The sequence below is a fragment of the Ranitomeya variabilis genome, chromosome 3 (genome assembly GCF_051348905.1).
Source record: "Ranitomeya variabilis isolate aRanVar5 chromosome 3, aRanVar5.hap1, whole genome shotgun sequence".
Classification (NCBI taxonomy): Eukaryota; Metazoa; Chordata; class Amphibia; order Anura; family Dendrobatidae; genus Ranitomeya; species Ranitomeya variabilis.
The window spans coordinates 315,789,592-315,816,234 of NC_135234.1; the positions used below are offsets into that span (position 1 = coordinate 315,789,592).

At 42.5% G+C, this 26,643-nt stretch overlaps 1 protein-coding gene across 1 annotated transcript in view; it reads left to right on the top strand.

Annotated features, from left to right (window-relative positions):
- WASF2 (WASP family member 2) overlaps nucleotides 1-26,643 on the top strand; it is a 106,913-nt gene that overhangs the window by 62,645 nt on the left and 17,625 nt on the right. The window contains exons 2-5 of the mRNA XM_077295669.1: nucleotides 18,956-19,086; nucleotides 19,469-19,603; nucleotides 19,816-19,969; nucleotides 20,733-20,850. Coding sequence (XP_077151784.1) covers nucleotides 18,957-19,086; nucleotides 19,469-19,603; nucleotides 19,816-19,969; nucleotides 20,733-20,850 — 537 coding nt within the window. The 5' untranslated portion in view covers nucleotide 18,956. The remainder of the gene's footprint in view (nucleotides 1-18,955; nucleotides 19,087-19,468; nucleotides 19,604-19,815; nucleotides 19,970-20,732; nucleotides 20,851-26,643) is intronic.

Sequence of the window (26,643 nt, forward strand, 5' to 3'; positions counted from 1 at the left end):
AGTACGGAGGGGGCACTGACTGCGGGGAGGACGGAGCGGCCATTTTGGCGCCGGACTGTGCCCATCGCTGATTGGTCGTGGCTGTTTTGCCAGCGAGTTGGATTTCCGTGATAGACAGAGGCCACGACCAATGAATATCCGAGACAGACAGACAGACAGACGGAAGTACCGATTATATAGTGTGTGGTGTGTATGTGTATATATATATATATATATAATATAGAGAGAGAGAGAGCGATTTATCAAACATGGTTTTTGGGGTTCAAAGTTCTCACCACACATCTAGATAAGTTCCTTGGGGGGTCTAGTTTCCAAAATGGGCCCACTTGTGGGGGGTTTCTACTGTTTAGGTACATCAGGGGCCCTGCAAATGCAACATGACCCCCGCAGACCATTCCATCAAAGTCTGCATTCCAAAACGTCACTACTTCTCTTCCGAGCTCCGATGTGTGCCAAACAGTGGTTCCCCCCCCCCACATATGTGGTATCGGAGTAGTCAAGACAAACTGGACAACAACTTTTGCAGTCCACTTTCTCCTTTTACCCTTGGGAAAATAAAAAAAATGTTGCTTAAAGATCATTTTTGTGACTAAAACGTTAAATGTTAATTTTTTTCTTCCATGTTGCTTCTGCTGCTGTGAAACACCTGAAGGGTTTGAATGTGGTTTTGAGCACCTTAAGGGTGCAGTTTTTAGAATGGTGTCACTTTAGGATATTTTCAGCCATATAGAACCCTCAAACTGACTTCAAATGTGAGATGGTCCCTAAAAAAATGGTTTTGTAAATTTGGTTGTAAAAATGAGAAATCACTGGTCAACTTTTAACCCTTATAACTTTCCAAAATTGTGCTGATGTAAAGTAGACATGTGGGAAATGTTATTTATTAACTATTTTGTGTCACATAACTCTCTGGTTTAACAGAATAAAAATTTAAAATAAATAATAATAATAATAATAATAATAATAATAATAATAATAATAATAATAATAAATAATTAATAATAAAAAATCAAAATAAATTATTTTCTGTCCACCTATTTTTGGACCACCTTGTATATGTGCGTATGTATATATGTGTATGTATATATGTATGTATATACAGTACAGACCAAAAGTTATTTAAAGATTTTTCTGTGTTTTATGAAAATTGTAAATTCACACTGAAGGCATCAAAACTATGAATTAACACATGTGGAATTATATACTGAACAAAAAAGTGTGAAACAACTGAAAGTCTTATATTCTAGGTTCTTCAAAGTAGCCATCTTTTGCTTTGATGACTGCTTTGCACATTCTTGGCATTCTCTTGATGAGCTTCAAGAGGTAGTCACCGGGAATGGTTTTCACTTCACAGGTGTGCTCTGTCAGGTTTAATAAGTGGGATTTCTTGCCTTATAAATAGGGTTGGTACCATCAGTTGTGTTGTGCAGAAGTCTGGTGGATACACAGCTGATAGTCCTACTGAATAGACTGTTAGTGCTTTTTTCTTGCCATAATACAAATTCTAAGTAAAGAAAAACGAATGTCCATCATTACTTTAAGAAATGAAGGTCAGTCAGTCCAAAAAATTGGGAAAAGACCAAAGCCAAAGAAACTGGCTCACATGAGGACCGCTTCAGGAAAGGAAGACCAAAAGTCACCTCTGCTTCTGAGGATAATTTTATCCGAGTCACCAGCCTCAGAAATCAGGTTAACAGCAGCTCAGATTAGAGACCGGTTCAGTGCCACACAGAGTTCTAGCAGCAGACACATCGCTACAACAAGAGGAGACTTTGTGCAGCAGGCCTTCATGGTAAAATAGCTGCTAAGAAACCACTGCTAAGGACAGGCAACAAGACTTGTTTGGGCTAAAGAACACAAGGAATGGACATTAGGCCAGTGGAAATCTGTGCTTTGGTCTGATGAGTCCAAAAAGGTGAACGGATGGACTCTACATGCCTGGTTCCCACCGTGAAGCATGGAGGAGGTGGTGTGATGGTGTGGAGGTGCTTTGCTGGTGACACTGTTGGGGATTTATTCAAAATTGAAGGCATACTGAACCAGCATGGCTACCACAGCATCTTGCAGCGGCATGCTATTCCATCCGGATTGCATTTAGTTGGACCATCATTTATTTTTCAACAGGACAATGACCCCAAACACACCTCGAGGCTGTGTAAGGGCTATTTGACCAAGAAGGAGATTGATGGGGTGCTACGCCAGATGACCTGGCCTCCACAGTCACCAGACCTGAACCCAATCAAGATGGTTTGGGGTGAACGGAACCATAGAGTGAAACAGAGTAAAGACAAAAGGGCCAATAAGTGCTAAGCATCTCTGGGAACTCCTTCAAGATTGTTGGAAGGAAGACCATTCCCGGTGACTACCTCTTGAAGCTCATCAAAAGGTGGCTACTTTGAAGAACCTAGAATATAAGGCATATTTTCAGTTGTTTCACACTTTTTTCTTAAGTATATACCGTATATACTCGAGTATAAGCCGAGATTTTCAGCCCAAATTTTTGGGCTGAAAGTGCCCCTCTCGGCTTATACTCGAGTCATGATCGGCGGTGGGGTCGGCGGGTGAGGGGGAGAGAGGACTGTCGCATACTCACCTAGTCCCGGCGCTCCTGGCGCTCCCCCTGCCCTTCCCATGGTCTTCGGTGCTGCAGCTCTTCCCCTGTTCAGCGGTCACGTGGGACCGCTCATTAAAGTTGTGAGTATGGACTCCACTCCCATAGGGGTGGAGCCGCATATTCATTTCTCTAATGAGCGGTAACGGTGACCGCTGACAGAGGAAGAGGCTGCGGCACCCGGAGACCAGCTGTCCGGGATAAGGAGCCAGGGACGCCGGGAGCAGGTAATTATGTCATAGTTACCTGTCCGCGTTCCACACGCCGGGCGCCCCTGCGTCTTCCGCGTCCTCTTGCTCTGACTGTTCAGGTCAGAGGGCGCGATGACGTACTAGTGTGCGCGCCGCCCTCTGCCTGAACAGTCAGTGCGGAGAGACGCCAAGACGGGACACTGAGGAGCTGCGGGCAGCAAGAGGTGAGTATGTCATTTTTTTTTTTTTTTATTGCAGCAGCATTATATATTGCACAGATTTATATGGAGCATCTATGGGGCCATAATGAATGGTGCAGAGCATTCTATATGGCACAGCTTTATAAGGAGCATCTATGGGGAAATACTGAACGGTGCAGAGCATTATATATGGCACAGCTTTCTATGGAGCATCTATGGGGCCATACTGAACGGTGCAGAGCATTATATATGGCACAGCTTTATGTGGAGCATCTATGGGGCCATACTGGACGGTGCGGAGCATTATATATGGCATTATATATGGCACAACTTTCTATGGAGCATCTATTGGGCCATACTGAACGGTGCAAAGCATTATATATGGCACAGCTTTATGTGGAGCATCTATAGGGCCATAATGAATGGTGCAGAGCATTATATATGGCACAGCTTTATGTGGAGCATCTATGGGGCCATACTGGACGGTGCAGAGCATTATATATGGCACAGCTTTCTATGGAGCATCTATGGGGCCATACTGAACGGTGCAGAGCATTATATATGGCACAGCTTTATGTGGAGCATCTATGGGACCATAATGAACGGTGCAGAGCATTATATGTGGCACAGCTTTATATGGAGCATCTATGGGGCCATAATGAACGGTGTGGAGCATCTATTTTTATTTTTGAAATTCACCGGTAGCTGCTGCATTTTCCACCCTAGGCTTATACTCGAGTCAATAAGTTTTCCCAGTTTTTTGTGGCAAAATTAGGGGGGTCGGCTTATACTCGGGTCGGCTTATACTCGAGTATATACGGTAATTCCACATATGTTAATTCATAGTTTTGATGCCTTCAATGTGAATGTACAATTTTCATAGACATGAAAATGCAGAAAAATCTTTAAATGAGAAGTTGTGTCCAAACTTTTGGTCTGTACTGTGTATGTGTAGGTGTATGTATGTATGTATGTATGTATGTATGTATATATGTATATATATATATATATATATATATATATATATATATATATATATATATATATATATATATGTGTGTGATGTATACATATATACAGTGGGTACAGAAAGTATCCCGACCCCCTTTTAAATTTTTCACACTTTATTTCATTGCAGCTATTTGGTGGATTCAAGAAAAGTTCATTTTTTTCTCATTAATGTACACTCTGCACCCCATCTTCACTGAAAAGAAAAACAAATGTAATTTTTGCAAATTTATAAAAAAATGAAAAGCTGAAATATCACATGGTCATAAGTATTCAGACCCTTTGCTTAGTATTGAGTAGAAGCACCCTTTTGAGCTAGTACAGCCATGAGTTTTCTTGGAAATGATGCAACAAATTTTTCACACCTGGATTTGGTGATCCTCTCCCATTCTTCCTTGGAGATTCTCTCCAGTTCCGTTAGGTTGGATGGTGAACCGCCATTTTCAGGTCTCTCCAGAGATCAGAGATGCTCAATTGGGTTTAGGTCAGGGCACTGGCTGGGCCAGTCAAGAATGGTCACAGAGTTGTTCTGAAGCCACTAATTTGTTATTTAGCTGTGTGCTTAAGGTCAATGTCTTGTTGGAAGGTGAACCTTCGGCCAAATCTGAGGTCCAGAGCACTCTGGAAGAGGTTTTCATCCAGGATATCTCTGTACTTGCCAGCAATCATGTTTCCTTCAGTGGCAACCAGTGGGCTTTCATATGTCTTGCACTGAGGAGAAGCTTCTGTCGGGCCACTCTGCCATAAAGGCTTGACTGGTGGAGGGCTGCAGTGATAGTTGACTTTGTGGAACTTTCTCCCATTTCCCTACTGCATCTCTGGAGCTCAGCCACCGTGATCTTGGGGTTTTTCTTTACCTCTCTCACCAAGGCTCTTCTCCCACAATTTCTCAGTTTGGCTGGACGGCCAGGTCTAGGAAGACATCTGGTGGTCCCAAGCTTCTTCCATTTAAGGATTATGGAGGCCACTGTGCTCTTAGGAACCTTGAGTACTGCAGAATTTCTTTTGTATCCTTGGCCAGATCTGTGTTTTGCCACAATTCTGTATCTGAGCTCCTTGGCTTGTTCCTTTGGTCTGACATGCACTGTGAGCTGTGAGGTCTTATATAGACAGGTGTGTGCCTTTCCAAATCAAGTCCTATCAGTTTAACTAAACACAGCTGGACTCCAATGAAGGAGTAGAACCATCTCAAGGAGGATCACAAGGAAATAGACAGCAATGAGTGTCTGCGCAAAGGGTCTGAATACTTATGACCATGTGATATTTCAGTTTTTCTTTTTTAATAAATTTGCAAAAATTTCTACATTTGTTTATTTTTCAGCCAAGATGGGGTGCAGAGTGTACATTAATGAGAAAAAATGAACTTTTTTGAATTTACCAAACAGCTGCAATGAAACACTGAAAAATTTAAAGGGGTCTGAATACTTTCCGTACTCACTGTATATGTGTGTGATGTATACGTGTGTATGTGTGTGTGTAAAGTATACATATGGTATATGTATTCGTGTATGTATACATATATGTGTGTGTGATACTCGTCCTAGCTATGCAGAAGGTGTGTATACAGTATATACGTATGTTTGCTAGTAACAGGCCCCAAGTAAAGGACAGACCAAAAGTTTGGACACACCTTCTCATTTAAAGATTTTTCTGTACTGGGACCGACTGATGGGCCCAACACCATTTATAAGGCAAGAAATCCCACTTATTAAACCTGACAGGGCACACACTTTTGCAGTGAAAACCATTCCTGGTAACTACCTCTTGAAGCTCATTAAGAGAATGCCAAGAATGTGCAAAGCAGTCATCAAAACAAAAGGTGGCTACTTTGAAGGACCTAGAATATAAGGCATACCGTATATACGCGAGTATAAGCCGACCCCCCCCCCCCCCCCCCTAATTTTTCCACAAAAAAATTGGGAAAACTTAATGACTCGAGTATAAGCCTAGGGTGGGAAATGCAGCAGCTACCGGTAAATGTCAAAAGTAAAAAACGGATACCAATAGAAGTAAAATTAATTGAGACATCAGTAGGTTAAGTGTTTTTGAATATCCATATTGAATCAGGAGCCCCATATAATGCTCCATAAAGTTTATGATGGCCCCATAAGATGCTCCATATTAAAATATGCCCCATATAATCCTGCATAAAGATTAATAATGGCCCCATAAGATGCTCCATAGACACATTTGCCCAATATAATGCTGCACAAATGTTGATTATGGCCCCATAAGATGCTCCATAAAGATATTTGCCCCATATAATGCTGCACAAACCTTGATTTTGGCCCCATAAGATGCTCCATAAAGATATTTGCCCCATATAGTGCTGCACAAACGTTATGGCCCCATAAGATGCTCCATACAGACAGTTGCCCCATAAAATGCTGCACAAACGTTATGGCCCCATAAGATGCTCCATACAGACACTTGCCCCATATAGTGCTGCACAAACGTTATGGCCCCATAAGATGCTCCATACAGACACTTGCCCCATATACTGCTGCACAAACGTTATTGCCCCATAAGATGATCCATACAGACACTTGCCCCATTTGCTGTTGCTGCGATAAAAAAAAAAAAAATCACATACTCACCTCTCCATCGCTCAAGCCCCCGGCACTTTCAATATTCACTTGACTTCGTTCCGGCGCCGCTCCATCTTCAGCGTCTTCTGCACTGATGTTCAGGCAGAGGGTGCGCACTAAACATGTCATCGCGCCATCTGACCTGAGCGTCACTGCAGAAGATGCTGAAGATGGAGCGGCTCCGGTACGAGGAGCAGGTGAAAATCGCGCAGCGCTCCCCTCCCCGTATACTCACCTGCTCCTGGCGCTGTGCAGTCCCTGCTTCCCCGGCACCGCAGCTTCTTCCTGTACTAAGCGGTCACCGTTACTGCTCATTACAGTAGTGAATATGCGGCTCCACCCCTATGGGAGGTGGAGCCGCATATTCATTACTGTAATGAGCGGTACCATGTGACCGCTCAGTACAGGAAGAAGGTGGGGCGCCAGGGACATGCAGGGACCGCGCCAGGAGCCGGTGAGTATAATTAGACAGCCCCTGCTCCCCCTCCCCTGCCGACCCCTGGGTATGACTCGAGTATAAGCCGAGAGGGGGACTTTCAGCCCAAAAAAATGGGCTGAAAATCTTGGCTTATACTCGAGTATATACTGTAATTTCAGTTGTTTCACACTTTTTTGTTAAGTATATAATTCCACATGTGTTAATTCATAGTTTTGATGCCTTCAGTGTGAATGTACAATTTTCATAGTCATGAAAATACAGAAAAATCTTTAAATTAGGTGATTCCAAACTTTTGGTCTGCACTGTATATCAGTAATTAATAAAATCCACAAAGTTCCACCATCTCTAACAAATCTATTCCTTTATTGTCCGCGTGTATTTTTTGTAGATAGAAGGAACAACTATTGTTTTTGGGGTAGTGGAATAGTAACTGTAAATTTCTATTCTCCTTCAGGCAGTAGTTTCTAGTATGTGGAGGATAGACACAGATTTTGGCATGCGCATTTGTACAGTACAGGTTGCCGTGTATACAGCCGATTAGTAAGCCTTGTGGCTAACAGTGCATGCTGGGAATTGCTAATTTAGGATGTCCGGACCGGCAGAGACTCCACTTTCCTCCCGCCTCTCTGGCAAAGCATTACATCCTGTCTATCCGCAGAGCTCCAGAACATTCTGATTCTACTCAATCCTTCTCGCTCTTTCTTTCTACCTCTGATGTAAACAGAGCTAAGTACTGAATAAGCAATATGTGCAGAAAGGGGCAAATCATCTCTGGATTAGTATCTATCTTGTATGATCATGTTGCTATTATTGTAATCTACATTGGCGTGGTAGCATTATTTGGCACAAATGGCTGTAGAATCCATAGAATACATGGTACTATATGCCACTCTGTGATAGGGATGGCCCCCAGTAGGGATCCAGTCAGTGAAATGCATAAGGCCATGTGCACACGTTCAGGATTTATTGCAGAAATTTCTTGAGAAAAACCTGACATTTTCTCCAGGAAATCTGCAAGAAATCTGCATGCGTTTTTTGCACGTTTTTGGTGCGTTTTTTTCCGGACATTTCCCAATGCATTATATGGTGGGAAATCCGCAAAAAAACCCGCAAAATTAATGAACATACTGCGTTTTTTACTGCAATGCTTTTTTTTCGTGGAAAAAAACGCATCACGTGCACAAAAATTGCGGAATTCATTCTAAATGATGGGATGCTTAATGTATGCTGTTTTTTTGCTGTTTTATAGCGTTTTTATAGCAAAAAAACGCGAAAAATCAGCAACGTGTGCACACAGCCTAAGTGGATAAAGTCGGCACTCATAGGTTACGTGATGAAATAGTGAAAGTTTTAATATGGTAATCCAATTAGTAATTTTTAACATTTCAGTCCAAAACTCCGGACCGTCATCAAAAAGTAACGGATTGTCGTAGGAGAAGCGGTCCCAGGAGACCAAGCGCAGAGCTGAGGCGACACTAGTCGCATGTGCAGAGAAATCTGCTTTTCCATTTTGGATAGATGTTTCACTCTCCGTTTACAGGTACAGGCAGATTTTCTCATTACCAAGACTGGCAATGACAGGAGGAAGAAGGAGCAGGTTGGAGCTAGAGGCAGATACAGACATTCTGCTGAGAGCTCTCCTGGAACCACAGTTAGGCTAGTTTCACATTTGCGTTTAAAAATGCAGCGTTTAAAAGGCAAACACAGGTGGTGAAAAAACGCATGTAAACGTGTGCAAACGCTGCGTTTTTTAGACGCATGCGGTAAAAAAAAGCGGCGTTTTGCCGCGTTTACATGCGTTTTTTCCTGCGTTTGCGTTTTTGAAACGCATGCTGAGAAGTGTGTGACAGCTGCCAATCATCAAAATTAGGGTTGAGCGAAACAGATCGGCCAATTTCAAAAGTCGCCAACCTTTGGCAAAGTCGGGTTTCGTTATATATATATATATATATATATATATATATATATATATATATATATATATATATATATTTTTTTTTTTTTTTACTGCAGCGCGATATAGCAGAAAAGCCGATTGCCGGCTTTTCATTTCTCCTGCCTAAACCCAACATGATATGAGACATGGTTTACATAAGGTTAAACCATGTCATATCCCCCTTTTTTTTGCATATTCCACACTACTAATGTTAGTAGTGTGTATGTGCAAAATTTCGGCGCTGTAGCTATTAAATTTAAGGGTTAAATGGCGGAAAAAATTGGCGTGGGCTCCCGCGCAATTTTCTCCGCCAGAGTGGTAAAGCCAGTGACTGAGGGCAGATATTAATAGCCTGGAGAGGGTCCACGGTTATTGCCCCCCCCCCCCCCGGCTAAAAACATCTGCCCCCAGCCAGCCCAAAGAAGGCACATCTGTAAGATGCGCCTATTTTGGCACTTGGCCACTCTCTTCCCACTCCCGTGTATCGGTGGGATATGGGGTAATGAAGGGTTAATGTCACCTTGCTATTGTAAGGTGACATTAAGCCAGATTAAAAATGGAGAGGCGTCAATTATGACACCTATCCATTATTAATCCAATTGTATGAAATGGTTAAAAAAAAAACACACACACAATATTGCAAAGTATTTTAATGAAATAAACACACAGGTTGTTGTAATATTTTATTGCTCTCTCAATCCACCTGAAGACCCTCGTTCTGTAACAAATTAGAAATAATAAACCAACAATATACATACCTTCCGTAGATCTGTAACGTGTCGCGATGTAAATCCATCTGAAGGGGTTCAAATATTTTACAGGCAGGAGCTCTGCTATAATGCAGCTGTGCTCCTGCCTGTAAACCCCGGGGAATGAAGGTAATGTAGGTCAATGACCTATAGTTACCTTCAGTCGCGGTGATGCGCCCTCTGCTGGATGTCCTCATATGACGTCGAGCGTGGGAAAAAGTTCCCAGGCTCGAGGTCATATGAGGAAAATGACTGCTTCAATGCGGCGTGGCATGGAGGCAATCAGCCTGTGACACTGCTGAGATGTTATGGAGGCCCAGGATGCTTCAATAGCGGCCTTAAGCTCATCCAGAGTGTTGGGTCTGGCGTCTCTCAACTTTCTCTTCACAATATCCCACAGATTCTCTATGGGGTTCAGGTCAGGAGAGTTGGCAGGCCAATTGAGCACAGTAATACCATGGTCAGTAAACCATTTACCAGTGGTTTTGGCACTGTGAGCAGGTGCCAGGTCGTGCTGAAAAATGAAATCTTCATCTCCATAAAGCATTTCAGCCGATGGAAGCATGAAGTGCTCCAAAATCTCCTGATAGCTAGCTGCATTGACCCTGCCCTTGATGAAACACAGTGGACCAACACCAGCAGCTGACATGGCACCCCACACCATCACTGACTGTGGGTACTTGACACTGGACTTCAGGCATTTTGGCATTTCCTTCTCCCCAGTCTTCCTCCAGACTCTGGCACCTTGATTTCCGAATGACATGCAAAATTTGCTTTCATCAGAAAAAAGTACTTGGGACCACTTAGCAACAGTCCAGTGCTGCTTCTCTGTAGCCCAGGTCAGGCGCTTCTGCCGCTGTTTATGGTTCAAAAGTGGCTTTACCTGGGGAATGCACGGTGGCTCTGGATGTTTCCACACCAGACTTAGTCCACTGCTTCCTCAGGTTCCCCAAGGTCTGGAATCGGTCCTTCTCCACAATCTTCCTCAGGGTCCGGTCACTTCTTCTCGTTGTACAGCGTTTTCTGCCACATTGTTTCCTTCCAACAGACTTACCATTGAGGTGCCTTGATACAGCACTCTGGGAACAGCCTATTTGTTGAGAAATTTCTTTTTGGGTCTTACCCTCTTGCTTGAGGGTGTCAATGATGGCCTTCTTGACATCTGTCAGGTCGCTAGTCTTACCCATGATGGGGGTTTTGAGTAATGAACCAGGCAGGGAGTTTTTAAAAGCCTCAGGTATCTTTTGCATGTGTTTAGAGTTAATTAGTTGATTCAGAAGATTAGGGTAATAGGTCGTTTAGAGGACCTTTTCTTGATATGCTAATTTATTGAGACAGGTTTTTTGGGTTATCAGGAGTTGTATGCCAAAATCATCAGTATTAAAACAATAAAAGACCTGACAAATTTCAGTTGGTGGATAATGAATCTATAATATATGAAAGTTTAATTGTAATCATTACATTATGGTAAATAATGAAATTTAACACTATAAGCTAATTTTTTGAGAAGGACCTGTATATATATATATATATATATATATATATATATATATATATATATATATATATATATATATATATATATATATATATATATATATATACTGTATATATGTTTTAGCGAACATTTGAGCACATAAATCCATTAATGTCGGTTTTGCAAGCCTGCGAGAAAATACCGCAGTACGGATGCCATACGGATTACATACGGAGGAGGACATGCGCAAGATACGCTGACACACCCTGCCTACGGATGACATACGGATCACTATTTTGGGGACTTTTCTGCGTATTACGGCCGTAAAAAACGGACCGTATTTACATACGCTGAGTGTGAGGCCGGCCTAATAGTTCTGACCTTTATTACATGGGTCCAAAGGATCTTTTATGTGGCCCTAGGGTCCAGGGCTTGGCTATGACTGCAACCCCTGCACCCACTATAACTAATTACGCCCTTGGTCAGCTTGTTCGTTTTCACCATCAGTAATTTTCTTGTATGCACAAAAAAAAAAAAAACCTACTACTAAAAATCGTGTTAACAACGAACTACATGCCTATGGCATCCATGTGGTGTCTGTTATTTTCACAGACCCAAGGACCATTCATCATTGGTTTTGCGCCTTGTTTCTGGAGTAAAAATGGTTCTAATAGTGACTTTTATGTTTGCACTTTATTATTTTATTTGCTCCTTTTTTAAGTTGAGGGGTTTATCCAGGACTTACCGTAGTTTTTAGGCCTATAGTAAAAAAACAAAAAAAAACAAAAAAAACTGACAGGTGGTTGCTACCTACCTGCCTATTGTGCCCAGCGTTGATCTCTGCCAGTGGTCACACGGCTAATCAGTGGCTTCCAGCAATGTCACATCGGCAGCAGCAGCTTCTGCTCTGCTCTGTTGACGGGGCGTGACTGCCAACATCATGCTAATGGACAAGATGGCTCTGCCCTGTCTCTGTGGGCAGTCATTCCCCGTCAACAAAGCAGCCTGGAAGAGAAAGCTGCTCTGTTGAGGTTGATCAGCTGAATCGCCGTCCAGAGCATTCAATAAGTGCTCTGTGTCAGTGCCTAGTAGAACAGACAGGTATTTAGCACCTGCCTGTTAGTTTTTAGGTTCGTCGTTAAACAAGGGACTTTTTTTTGTTTGCTTTTTTAAGTTAAAGGGTTCGTCCGGGACTTAGTTTTCAAGCCCACAGTAAAAAAATAAAACAAAAAAAACAGGCAGGTAGTTGCTGCTTAATGTCCACATAGCAGCTCCTCCTCCTGATTGACAGCCAGCTCCAACCAGTTAGGCAGGGCGAAGCCAGGCTGTCACTCCTCATGACAGGAAAAGAGTAACAGCCGCACTGAAAAAGATTATTTTCTTTTGCAAAATAGTGCTCAAATTTATTTACAGTACACCACAGAAAAGGATAAGTAACACAAGAATGTAACATGAGACGCCAGCAGTAACTCCTTGTTAACAGAGCAGAGCGGAAGAGAAGTCGCTAGTCTGTCAATATGACATTGCTGGAAACCGCTGAATCGCCGGCAGTAGCAGTCTGTGAACTGCTGGCAGAGATCGGCGCTGGGCACAACAGGCACATAGGTAGCGGCCACCTGCTTTTTAGGTCCATAGTGAAAAACAAAAGTGCTGGATAAACCGTTCAATTACCTATTCAAATGAATAGGGAAAAACACACAAAACATGCATGCAAAAAAAATATATGGATGTTGCTTTAAGTATCCATATGTTTAACTGAATTCATCATTTGCAACTAGGGTAAGTTCACTCAGGGCGTTTTTACCTGTTTTTTTACTGCATTTTTTTATGCTGATTTTCAGCTGCTTTTTACAGTACCAGCAAAGCCTATTAGATTTCAGAAATCTCATGCACACACATTGGGTTTTTGTGTGATCAGTATTTTGTGCTTTGCAGCGTTTTTTTGACATAGGACATGTCACTTCCTTCAGTATTTTTTCAGCGTTTTCCACCCATTGACTTGAATGGATGATGAAAAAATGCTGCAAATACGCAAGGTTGACTTTTCCTGCAGCGTATATGCTGCAGAAAAGTCAAGGAGAGCCGGATGTGACATCACACTTGGCTCTGCTACATCTACACTGTGTTCCAAATTATTATGCACAAAGAGTTTAGGAGTGATAAGGTTAGAATTTTTTTGTTTGTCATTTAAACTCATTGATGGTGATGTGTGTCAGGGCTCTTTATATCACTGAAAGCAATTGCAGATACCTGTGCTAATTAGTTTGGCAGGTGTGTCCAGATAAAGGCAAGACTACTTAAGAAGGCTGTTCCACATTATTAAGCAGCCTACATTTTTGCCAAAATGGGAAAGAAAAAGGATGTGTCGGCTGCTGAAAAGCAACAAATTGTGGAGTATTTAGGTCAAGGCATGACTACAATCAACATTGCCAAGACACTTCATCGTGATCATCACACAATCAAGAAGTATGTAGCTGATTCCCAGCACACACGTGTGCGTGCTTATAAGGAAAAATTGAGGACTCTTTCCAACAGGCAATTGCATAAGGTTAAAAGAGCAGCTGCAAAAATGCCTTGTCATAGCAGCAGACAAGTTTTTGAAGCTGCTGGTGCCTCCAACATCACCAGAACAAGATGCAGAGTCCTTCAGAGGTTTGCAGCTGTGCGTAAGCCATCCTGTCGACCACCTCTATCCACTGCAACAAGCAGAAACGGCTCCAGTGGGCCAAACGATACATGAAGACTGACTTCCAAACTGTTTTGTTCACCGATGAGTGCCGTGCAACGCTCGATGGTCCAGATGGATGGAATGGAGGATGGCTGGTTGATGGACACCCCATGAAAACATGGCTAAGGCGCCAACAAGGAGGAGGTGGAGTAATGTTTTGGGCTGGAATCATGGGGAGAGAGATTGTCGGCCCCTTTATGATCCCTGAAGGGGTAAAGATGAACTCCATAATCTATGTGGAGTTTCTAAAACAACACTTCCTGCCATGGTTCAAGAGGAAGAACCGTGCTTTCCGCAGCAAGATAATTTTCATGCATGATAATGCACCGTCTCATGCTGCAAAAAAACACATCTGCATCTCTGGCTGCTATGTGCATAAAAGAGGACAAACTTATGGTGTGGCCACCATCTTCCCCTGACCTCAACCCCATTGAGAACCTCTGGAGCATCATCAAAAGGAGTGTCCATGATGGCGGGAGGCAGTTCACATCTAAGCAACAGCTCTGGGAGGGTATTCTGTCCACATGCAAAACAATTGAAGCAGAAACCATCCAAAAACTGACAAATTCAATGGACGAGAGAGTCCAGAAGCTTCTTCTGATCAAGGGGTCCTATGTGCAAATGTAACATCACCTAGAATAAAGTTTTCACTTGAAAACTGTTTGATTTCATTTTGTAATAAGCTGATAATGCTTATAACTTCACAATTGACCATTTTTTTTGTTCAAAATAAAAAAAAAAAAAGTTGAAAACTCTGCTGTGCATAATAATTTGGAACATGCATTTTGAGTGTTTATTTTTTTTAAAAAGATACTGTTTTCATAGGCAGTTTGTTCCAAAACATTGCAATTATACTAGAATAGTAGATGACTGGAAAATAACAATGACTGCAATTCAGATAGGTAATTTAGAGAAAATATGAGGAAATATTATTTGCATAATAGTTTGTAACACAGTGTAGATGGCAGGCTGCATGGTGTGTTCATGCAGCCTGTCATCCAGCAGAGCAGACCTGATCCCCATTCACTTGAATGGGGTGTCCGACATACAGTGTTTGACACACTGTCCTATGCATTGTAGCGCAGCAAACACCACTTCTGATCAGTGGTGTAAACTTCACCTCCGATGACTGGTGTCAGCTGATGGGACTACTGATCCCATCATCTGACATCTACAGCCGCTAATTACAGTGAGAGCAGGAGCGGCAGATGGGAGTTTTCATCTGCCGCTCCTGCGCTATTAATCTTTTTTTTTTTTAAACGGCGTTTGTTCCCCTCCTTTAAATAAATAATAAAAAAAAATGCATGGGGTCCCCCCCCCCCCATTTTTGACAACCAGCCTTGCTAAAAGCTCACAGCTGGGGGCTGTTATTCTCAGGCTGTAAGGGGCCATTGATATAGGCCTCCCCCAGCCTAAAAATAGCTATCTGTTCTATCTATTCATTCTATCTATCTATCTACAGGAAGTTGTTTTGGTTTCTCTGTGTGCACTCAACTTTATTGGCATGCACAAAGAGAAAAAAAATGCACCAAAAACGCACCTAAACCTGCGTTTTTGTTCCAGTTTCTTTCCTGCCAAGATGATCAGGTTTTGCTGCAGAAAAAAATACCCTGTGTGAACTTACCCTTAGAATATAAAATCTAAAATTTTATTTTTGCGCTGTTGAAGACAAACGTGTGTCATTTTAAAGTATGATTATATGAATAATCACAAATAATGAATTGGACTGTAAACTTTTATGTATGACTTTGATCTGTGGCTCTGTACAAGTTTATTTGATACTTCGTTTGAACAAATCATCCACAGAAAGCTAACAAAACACAGTGAACATGAACAGCATTGTAGATTGAATGGATACGTGTTCTATCCGTGAATCCCAGATACAGCATATATGTGAAACGCGGATATTTTTAATATGAGCGCCGGCCGTAAAGTGAAAGCAGAGCACAGCGGTGACGTCACCGCTGTGCTGTGCCTTACGGCCGGCAATCAGTCAGTGCGGGAAGCAGACGGCGAGGGACGTGTGACAGACAGCAGAAGGTGAGTATGTACTGTTTGTTTTTTTTACATTTACAATGGTAACCAGGGTAAACATCGGGTTACTAAGCGCGGCCCTGCGCTCAGTAACCCGATGTTTACCCCGGTTACCCGGGGACCTCGGCATCGTTGGTCGCTGGAGAGCTGTCTGTGTGACAGCTCTCCAGCGACCAAACAGCGACGCTGCAGCGATCGGCATCGTTGTCGATATCGCTGCAGCGTCGTTTAGTGTGAAGGTACCTTAAAGCTACAAAAGAGTGGTAGTAATGTGGTAAAAAAAAAAAAGGTGGCAATTAGCCAAACTCGCACATCTGACAGTTGCAGTGATCCTTGCTGACTATATAGTTGGCATTTGTTGATGGATAGTAGTATTGTCACAAATACAGTACATTTGACCAGTGCAGACAATCAGTGGGCTCAGCAGTTATGCTGCGGTAGTCGGCTCAAGACTAGCTTAGCTCAGTGACCTCACCTGTCAACATATACCAGTGGCAGGAGTGGACAGACTGTGCTGGACCTGTGGTAAACGAGTAAAGTTTATTGTTATTTTAGAGTTGGTAACCATGGGAACAATATTAACAATGGAGAACTGCTTTAGGAGAGGTGCAGCACGTCTGATGTGTCCATTTCCTGAAGTGGAACCCCACTACAGTACGACATAATGCGAGTCACAGTGATGGATCAGTCGCATCTTAGTCTGATTTTATTTCTTGGTAGATGTAAACCTTAAAGCTATGTGCACATGTTCGTGTTTTTTCGCGTTTTTTCGTTATAAAAACGCTATGAAAATGCTAAATAAGCATACATTAAGCATCCTATTATTAGAATGCATTCCACCTTTTTTGTGCACATGTTGCGTTTTTTTTCGCGGCGGAATCGCATTCTGGAAAAAAACGCAGCATGTTCATTCTTTGTGCGGAATCGCTGGTATTCCGCACACATAGGAATGCATTGATCCGCTTACTTTCCGCATGTGGCTATGCCGACCATGTGGGAAGTAAGCGGATCATGTGCGGTTGGTACCCAGGGTGGAGGAGAGGAGACTCTCCTCCAGGCCCTGGGAACCATATACCGTAATTGTTTAAAAAAAAAAAAAAAAAATTAAAATAAAAAATTGTGATACTCTCACCTTCCAGCGTCCCTTGCAGCGATCCCGCTCCTCGCAATGCTTCCATTCCCAGTGATGCTTTGCGGCAATGACCTGTGATGACGTGAGTCTCATGAGACCGCTACGTCAACTGGGGTCATTGCCGTGAGGCATTATTGGGAACGCGAGCATCGCGAGGAGCGGGAAGACTGTCGGGGATGCCGGAAGGTTAGAATATCACAATTTTTTTTTATTATTATTATTTTTAACATTCTATCTTTAGAATGTTTAGAATTAGAGTTTTATTCAAATGATAACCGCGATAGCAGGCAACGGCTGATTGGACTACTCCCATCAGTCTACATCTGCTGCTGCTAGTAACAGTGACAGCAGGTGCGGCTGATGGGGATATTCATCTGCCTGCGCAATAAATAAACCGGTGTGGGTTCCCCTGTATTTTTGATAATCAGCCAGGCAAAACTGACAGCTGGGGGCTGCAACCCTCAGCTGTCAGCGTTAGCAAGGCTGGTAAACAAGAAAAGAGGGGTCCCATGCTGTTTTTTTAAATTCTTTAAGTAAATAATTTTTAAAAAACTGGCGTGGGGTCCTCCCATTTTTCATAACTAGCCTTGCTAAAGCAAACAGCTGGAGGCTGGTATTCTCAGGCTGATAAGGGGCCATGGGTATTGACCCCTCCCCAGCCTAAAAACAGCAGTTCAGTCACCCAGAAAAGGCGCATCTATTAGATGCGCCAATTCTGGTACTTTGCCCGGCTCTTCCCACTTGCCCTGAAGCGGTGGCAAGTGGGGTTCATGTTTGTGGAGTTGATGTCACCTTTGTATTGTCCGTGACAACTGCTAACTGTACCGCTGCTTCTCAGGCGCCGATGCGTGAAGTACTGATGTGGCACATGGTTGCCACACGTGTGCCACAAGTATTAGGCTGCTGTCACACTAGCAGTATTTGGTTAGTATTTTACATCAGTATCTGTAAGCCAAAACCAGGAGTGGAACAATTAGAGGAAAAGTATAATAGAAACATATGCACCACTTCTGCATTTATCACCCACTTCTGGTTTTGGCTTACACATACTGATGAGAAATACTGACCAAATACTGCTAGTGTGATGGCAGCCTTACACACACGGACACGGATATCCCCAGTACTCGATCTTTTCTCACGAAACAATAGCCAAACTACTCGCCTCCACCACTTTATAACATGGTGCCTGTAGACTGGACTGAAATGTCATAGTGGCAGGTTTCCTTTTAAATAGTGAACCCCAGTGAGGACAAGAATTGTGAATGGCTGGTGTGCGGTATAAATAATGGTAAATTATAATCACCACACCTCTTGTGTGGTCCACAAGTCTGCGCAGAACGTTTGTTACCAAGGAGACATCCAGCTAATCACTCAGTCCATTTGTACAAGTGCGTGCTAGTGCTGGCTACTGCTCCATCAGTCTTTTTTATTTTTTCAACTTATCTGACATACACTGAGCTGCATCTAAAGAATGTTTGCTTTTGTCTTTCTGTATGTATACAGCTATGCGTTATTAGGTTAAAGCCTTGGGGAATAACTTGATATATAAACCTATGTAGTTACTAGTGTACATGTGTATCAGGACAGTCACAGACTTTATGCTGAGCTGTGTGAATGGAAATGGAGAAGTACTTTACTTACGAATCCTCATGGATAGACTATTGAAGGGTGCATCATTAACCGTACACGTGACCACGGTTATTAATGTGCCATTAATTCATTCTTAATATTAAGTTATCTTCCTGATTGACATTATATTATGATATACCGGTATATATTTGGAAAGTTTGTGAATGATTGCTGTTGAAGAAGAAAGTATAATTGACCTGTGTACTAATTGGTGACTTTCTTTATTTTATCAGAATGCCGCTGGTTGCCCGCTGCATTGAGCCGCGCCATGTGTGCCGGCAAAAGCTTCCCAATGTCCGAAGTGAATTGGAATGTATGACCAATATTTCACTATCTAATGTCATTCGCCAGCTAGGAAGCCTTAGTAAGTAACAAGGGGGGTTGTATTTTTTTTCTTTTTTCATGAGCAATGTTGCATTGTAAAAATTGTGATTTTGGAACTGGAGTGTAAAATACAACAGTTAAAGCCGAACTCTTGGCTCACATGCCTCTGCCTGAAGGGTGAGGTCCATGATTTTATGCCTTACAAGATTTCAGCGGAGCAGAGCTTCCTCTTTGAGAACTTCCCCTTTGAGCAGAACAATTTATTTATACAGCTATATGGTTTACAGAAAGTTACATCTGTAATATTAGATAAGTATACCAAGATGTCAAGTATCTTTGTGACACATTTATCTTGCATTTCTTTATTTTAATTGTTTTCTTTTGTATTTTTGCAAACCTGCTACATTTCTTATTTTTTGCAGGCCGTTATGCTGAGGACATATTTGGAGAGTTGTTCACCGAAGCAAGTCTGTTTGCACAACGTGTAGGAACGCTAGGTGAGAGAGTGGAGAAGCTACAGGTCAAAGTGACCCAGCTGGATCCTAAAGAAGAAGAAGGCAAGTAGTCTAAGAAGCCATCACATGGCCAATACATGAGGCTGCAATGTGAAAGCTGTATTCCTCTTACCAGTAATCCTTACTCTTTTAGTATCTTCATGGCTAGCTATATTGATGCCTAGTTTAAAATACATACGCTAGTATGTCATTACTACCACCAGTGTTTGATAAAATCTAATATGGCTACTCAAATTTTCTTTTTACTCCCGCAGTGTCTTTGCAAGGTATAAACACAAGAAAAGCATTCCACAGTAATACCTTCCAAGATCAGCAACTGTTTGTACGTGACTCTCTATCTATTCCTGTCTATGAAACCTATATCACATGTGACATGCCGCCACCACTTAATATCCTTTCTCCCTACAGGTAAGTGTTTTTGTTTTGTTTTTTGTTTTTTTTAAAAAAGAAAAACAACAACAATTCCTCTTCTAAAATATGTGCTCTTTCTTTAAAGTGAACCTGTCACCAGTTTTGGCTGATATGAGTTATGGCCGCCACTTTTCAGATCTGATATACAGCATTCTATAATGCTGTATATCTGCCCCCAACCTGACCTAAGAGAAGAATTTTTTTTTTCTTTTATACTCCCCTGCGGGGCAGTCCAGTACAAGGGGTGTCGCACTTGGTCCAACGCTTCCCGCCTTCTTGGTTCGTGTGGATGACGCGTCCCTCCATCATCCACAGACGTCTCCTTAGCATCGCGCTCCTGCGCAGGCATACTTATGTGTTCTGTTGAGGGCAGAGCAGAGTGCTGAAGTATGCAGGAGCCGGGAAAGGTCAGAGAAGCCCGGCGCCTCCGCACTGCAGTACTTTACTCTGCCCTCAACAGGCCAAATCCGAAAGCCTGCGCATGAGCGCGATGCTGAGGAGACTTCTGTGGGTGATGGAAAGACGCGTTATCCACACGAACCAAGAAGATGGGAGGTGCCAGACCAAGAATATTGACACCACTTGGACCGGACCGCCCCACTGGTGAGTATAAGAAGTTATTTTTCTTCTCTTTCAGGTCGAATCGGGGGCTTATCTACAGCATTATAGAATGCTATCCGCCCTGAAAGGTGGTGGCCGTAACTCATTGGCCAAAACTGGTGACAGATTCTTTTTAAACATTACTTCATTTTTCTTGCAGGGACGATGGGAGGGAGGCATTGAAGTTTTACACTGACTCCTCATATTTCTTTGACCTGTGGAAGGAGAAGATGTTGCAAGACACTAAGGATATCATGAAAGAAAAGCGTAAACATAGGGTGAGGAGCTGTCACATTTTCAGTAATACTGTTCTCAACGTCTTCATTGACTACACTTTGGAGAGTTATCTTGCTAGTCATTTGCTAGTGTTTAAAGTTGAATGTGTTAAAGTTTATTCAAGCTCCAGTACTCGGCTGTCATTGCCAGGGGAAGCTGCATTTGGCTACATATATTCTCTGCAGAAGTGATATATGCAAATGGCAGTGCCATTATAGGGCATATGGACATGACTTGTTGTCCACTTCCAAAAAATCATCTTTACGTGTTTTTTAAATATAAAACCACATATCTTACTAATGTAGTTGTTGTTACAAATGTGTCTCGATCAGATATTAGCAGCAGTACTCTTCTCTCTATATGCATTGCTCATGGTGAAGGAGACTGCTTTGCTAATGAACCAGTCATCCAGCTTCTTCACATACTGAACTGGCCAAGTGCCGACACAAGAAACCCTCTCATTTGTCAAGCAGAAACTGGTAATGGAGCTGCCGAGACCAATGTTGATATCTGAAGGTCACAAGGCATTTTGTAAATGACCATGTATTAGTAAGTTGTGTGGATTTATATTAGAACCCATTTAACCATAGTTTTTTTTTTTTTTAAGTGTGCATCCCTTTTAAAGAATCATTTTAGGCAGAACTAAGGTAATATGGGCTGGTTCTGCAGACTAGTGCATGATACAGAGATGATCTTTTATTCTTATTGAAATACCTTATTATACACTCAAACCCTACACTAGAAAGTAGTCTCATCTGTCTATAAGAGTGAAATACTGTATTCACACATTCCTAGAAATTTGCAACACCAAGATGGAAAAGATGTGGAATAATGGCAATCGCAGGATCAATAGAAATGTTAGTAGTATGAAGAAATAAACATTTTGAAACCTCTCGATTTATTTAACATCAAGTATGAAGGGCACACTGAGAAATACTTACAGCTTTGGCATGCTATCAATGAGGTTATTAATGGTTGTCCGAGAAATGTTCTGCCAATAAATGCAGGTGAGCAAAAACCCTCAAGATCCACTCCTTGCAGTTACCTTTTGCAGTTGCTAACAAATGAGATGGCTCAGATGTGCTCAATGGTAGACAAGTCTGGAGACAATATCACGTGTTGGTCACACGGACTGCTCACAGTAACACAAGCAACATATTGCTTGGCTGTGGGAAAACAGCTCGTCCGGCACTTGAAGAAATGCCTGTACCACTGGTTATACAATTTATCCATTCTGGAATGCAGTTGAAGTTGGACGTCACATACAAAACTTAAGACGGGTGGGGAATCTTTTTTTTTTGTTTTTTTTTTTTTTGTTTGTTTGTTTGTTTTGTTTTTCCAGGTCATCCACCTGACAGCACCATGGAGGTTGTCTTCTTATCCACAGTGGGACAGGAAACCACGAGTATAAAAGGACCCTCCCCTTACCAATCATCAGCTGCGATTGTCCCGGTGCCTCCCCAAGAGATAGGACAGGGATTTTATTCAAGCCTATTCTCTATAATAAAACCTTCGGGGGAGTCAAGAACTATCATAAATCTCAAACACTTAAATTCTTGGGTAGTGTACAAACGATTCAAAATGGAATCAATAAAATCCACGATTCCCCTCCTGGACAGGGGAGTGGTTATGTGCACTCTAGATTTAAAGAGTGCGTATTACCACGTTCCTATCTGCCTAAACCACCAAAAATATCTGAGGTTTGCAGTAGAAAAAGGAGGAAAAGTCCTTCATTACCAGTTTCGCTGTCTTCCGTTCGGTCTAGCTTCAGCGCCAAGAGTTTTTACGAAGATTATGATAGAGGTAGTAGCCTACCTAAGAAATCGAGATATCTTAGTCATTCCGTATCTGGACGACTTCCTAGTGGTTGCAGACACAGTAAATCAACTCAGGACCGACTGTCAGTTTGTAATCTCCACACTGCAGAATTTGGGGTGGATCATAAACTGGAAAAAATCCGATCTAGTACCCAAACGGAGGATAAAATTCCTCGTAGTCATGTTAGACTCAAACGTCAGAATGCCCTTTCTGCCGGAGGGAAAACTGCAAGGCATAATAAGCAAGATTCATCTTTTCACGAAGAGCAGGGTTTCCATCAGAGACGCCATGAAGATCCTAGGACTGATGACGGCCTGTATACCTTGCGTAAATTGGAGTCAGTTTCACTCCCGACAGCTTCAACAGGTGATTCTCTCATCCTGGGACAGAAGACAGGGATCCTTAGACAAGGTGATACAGCTGCCAAACCAGGTGAAGACCTCGTTGCGTTGGTGGACAGATCCCAAAAACCTCAGGCGGGGAGTGCCCTGGAATCATACTCCCGAAGTGATAATTACCACGGACGCAAGTCAACAAGGCTGGGGAGGCCACGTCCAGGGAAGGTATTACCAGGGTCAGTGGACCCGGGAAAACAGCACGCGATCCTCAAACTTCAGAGAGCTGCTCGCAGTCTGGAAAGTCCTGTCTTCAGCACAGGCCTTGGTGAAGAACAGACACGTAAAGGTGCTCTCGGACAACACAACAGCAGTTGCGTTCCTTCGACATCAGGGTGGTCCGAGACACAGGGCTCTACAGCAGTTGGCAGAACGAATCTTCAGGTGGGCAGAAGTGACGGTACTCTCAATCTCTGCAGTTCACTTGGAAGGTTCCAGCAACCAAGTGGCAGACTTCCTGAGCAGGAGGACGGTTCTATCAACAGAATGGGAGTTGAACAACGTGGTTTTCAAAGACCTGTGTCGTTATTGGGGGTACCCGGTGATAGACCTCTTTGCAACCAGACGGAACGCAAAGGCCAGCACCTTCTATTCACTAAACCCTCAGGAGAACCCGGCCGGAGTCGATTTTTCTCCCAATCATGGGAGAGAGGCCTGTTGTACGCGTTCCCACCGCTTGCTCTAATACCAAGAACTCTCAGGAAGATCGCAGAAGACGGAGCCAAAGTCCTGCTCGTAGTGCCGTACTGGCCGAAGAGGAGTTGGTTTGCCTTACTGAAAAAGATGTCAAAGGAGAAACCAGTTATTCTTCCACAAAGATCGGATCTCCTCTTTCAAGGTCCCATTCTCCACCAAAATCCGGAATCCCTCCGTCTATCAGCCTGGATCCTGAGCGGCAAGTCCTAAGAGCAAAGGGTTTATCGGACGAGGTGATCTCTACATTAAAAGCGAGCAGGAAGCCAGTAACCTCTTCAATCTATTCCAAAATCTGGAAAAAATTCTGCAGCTACTGTGGAGAAACTACAGTCGATACTGACTGTCCTAATGTTCCCAAAATCCTTGACTTTCTACAGGCAGGGTTTAATGCAGGTCTCAGACCCAGTACCTTACGGGTGCAAATTGCGGCCCGTAGTGTTTTCTATGACTGTACTTTATCAGCTCACCCATGGATAAGTCGATTTTCCAGGGCAGTTGCAAGACTAAAACCTCTAATAAGGAAAACTATCCCACCATGGGACTTAAATCTGGTTCTTAACGAATTATGTAAAATTCAATTTGATATAGAGGATAACCCAGACATAGGTAAATTGTCCCTAAAAACGGCCTTCCTTGTAGCCATTACTTCCGCAAAGAGACTGGGAGAGCTTCAGGCCCTCTCTATTCAAGATCCATACTTACAGATTTTTCATGACAGGCTGGTTCTGAGACTGGACCCAGCTTTCCTTCCGAAGGTAGTCTCCGATTCAAATATTAATTAGGAGGTCATACTTCCTTCTTTCTTTCAGTCACCCAAAAATCAAAAGGAGTCCCTTTACCATAGTCTGGACGTTAGAGAATCGGTTCTTAAATACCTAGAAATTACAGCACCCTGGAGGGTAGATAATAACCTTTTTGTTCAGTTTAGAGGCCCGAATAAGGGAAGGAAGGTGTCTAAATCCACAATCGCGAGATGGATTAGATCCACAATAATCTCGGCCTATAAAGCCCGGGGGAGGGATCCGCCGGGATATATCAGGGCACATTCGTCTAGGTCAATGGCAGCCTCATGGGCAGAAAAAGGGGGGGCTTCAGCAGATCAAATTTGTAACGCCGCTTCCTGGTCTAACCTTAGTACATTCTCCAAACATTACAAACTAGACGTGATGTCAACACAATTAAGTTTTGGCAGGAGGGTACTCCAGGCAGTATTCCCACCCTAGGAAGTAGTCTGCTTTGGTACTTCTCCATGGTGCTGTCAGGTGGATGACCTGGAAAACGGTAATTAGTCTTACCGGTAATAGTATTTCCAGGAATCCATCCTGACAGCACTGCTAGTTTCCCTTCCCATGCTAATTTACTAAGATCTGATGTGACGTAAACATTTGTATCTTGTTTGTGTTTAAATAAAATATTCTTTTTTGGCATCCATCCAGATGTGGTACTTTGAAAATCACTGATGATTGGTAAGGGGAGGGTCCTTTTATACTCGTGGTTTCCTGTCCCACTGTGGATAAGAAGACAACCTCCATGGTGCTGTCAGGATGGATTCCTGGAAATACTATTACCGGTAAGACTAATTACCGTTTTTTTGCCAAGGGCCATTTGGATAGTTATACCATCCTTCTGGGACCGTACAAATTGCACACTAACTCTATCCACAAAGTACATCCTAACTCTGGAACTGGTGTCAGGATGTAATCTTTCATTGCACGCGCCTCAGTGTTCAGTAGTGAACGCTTGTGCTCACAGAGCAAAACGATATTAATGGGCCAGCGGCCGTCAAAATGACTGTATATTCTCTTTAAATCCATAGAAATTTGTTATACCAGTTTGAACAAATAATGGTGTGCAAGCTGCTCTTTACATATAAGATCATAGATCACTATATTGCACATTTCTATTTTTAATGTCCTCTTGTGGGACTCTCATGTGCCTGCTCATGTGCACGATGTTTACCATAGTACCCTGAGGTCATGTGATGACCCCAGGGTACGGCGGCCTGTGAGATCCAGCAATAAGCGGAGTCTCACAGGCACCAGTCGGTGAGTCAGTGACAGTTGCATGCACTGCTGAACATGAGTACAGCAGTGTATGAGATCAGCGATCAAAATTAAATTATACATGTTCCACAGTGGGACTAAGTAAAAAAAAAAAAAAAAGTGTAAAATAAAACACACAAAAAAGCGCACACAAATCACTAAAATCCATTTCACAAAAATAAACAAAAACGTACACATAATTGCTATCTCTGCGACCTTAATGACACCCTCTTTAAAACTGGCATGTTATTTCTTTCGTTTAGCGAACCCCATTAAAAAAAAAAAAAAAACGACAAAAATGCCACTTTTTCATCATAGCGACTCATAAATAAGTGACTAAAAAGCAATCAAAAAGTCATATGTAAAAAAAAAAAGTGGTATAAATGAAAACACTAAACCATGCTGCAAAAAACAAGCCCTCATATGGCTCATTCGTCAAACAAAGTTACAGCTCTCAAAATATGGCGATCTAAAATCAAATTAATCTTGCTAAAATATTGTTTTAAGTCTGTAAAAAGAGCAAAGCTTAAAAAGAGAAATCTAAATCTGGTATCATTCTAATCATAGCGACCCAACGAACAAATCTCTCTTATCACTTTTAACGCACGGTGAACGGCGCATAAAAAATAAAATAAAAACAATAACTGAATTGCTCGGTTTTGTTCATTCTGTGTCTGGAATAAATTGGAATAAAAAGCAATCAAAAAATATTATGTGCCCCAAAATGGTACTAAACAAATCTGCACCTCGTCCCGCAAAAATAAGCCCTCAAACAGCTCTGTTCGCCAAAAAAGCATTAAGCTACTTACTGGTAGCGGCATTTTTCGGAGGCCCATGACAGCAC